General features: G+C 44.7%; 1 protein-coding gene across 1 annotated transcript; it reads left to right on the top strand.

Moving 5' to 3' along the window:
* Positions 1-32: 32 nt before the first annotated feature.
* LOC107581145 (probable methionine synthase) lies at positions 33-368 on the top strand. The gene is made up of 2 exons (XM_016266697.1): positions 33-98; positions 175-368. The coding sequence occupies exons 1-2, from the start codon at positions 50-52 to the stop codon at positions 366-368; spliced, it is 243 nt and encodes an 80-aa protein (XP_016122183.1). The 5' UTR covers positions 33-49.
* Positions 369-588: the final 220 nt, after the last annotated feature.

The raw sequence follows: 588 nt of genomic DNA, 5'->3' as shown, positions 1-588 counted from the left end.
GACCGTGTGTGTGTGTGTGTGTCGTCTCAGGGTCATTGATCTGGGAGTGATGATTCCTTGCGACAGGATCCTGCGGGAGGCCATTCACAACAAAGCAGGTCAGTTTCTGCGGCTCTCGGCTGATGTTCTCCTCACTGAAGGACTCTTCACATGTGTGACGCTCTGTGTCTGTAGACATCATCGGCCTGTCGGGTCTCATCACGCCTTCACTGGACGAAATGATTCATGTTGCCAAAGAAATGGAGCGTCTGGGCTTGAAGACTCCTCTGCTGATCGGTGGAGCCACAACGTCAAAGTACGACACATTCAGTGGATTTTCACCATGCGCTTACATGATAAACCTCAACATTTATGCAGTTTTTATTTAGCCATTAACTCTTGTAAATATTGTGATCGGTTTCCATGAATCAGTTCCAGAATTAATTTCAGTGAATCAATTCAGAATCTTGATTCAGTGATTCATTTCCATCATCACTCAGAATAATTCATGAAAGTCTGTGGCATTTTTATAGTGTTTGACTGAATCAATGTCATTATTCCTCCTAAATGTGTCCCTGCAGCACAGAAGCAGTGTTAAGTCGCTGGGGG

Source organism: Sinocyclocheilus grahami, unplaced genomic scaffold (genome assembly GCF_001515645.1).
Source record: "Sinocyclocheilus grahami isolate Dianchi unplaced genomic scaffold, SAMN03320097.WGS_v1.1 scaffold85328.1, whole genome shotgun sequence".
NCBI classification, from domain to species: domain Eukaryota; kingdom Metazoa; phylum Chordata; class Actinopteri; order Cypriniformes; family Cyprinidae; genus Sinocyclocheilus; species Sinocyclocheilus grahami.
This window is presented reverse-complemented; position numbering and strand designations above follow the sequence as displayed.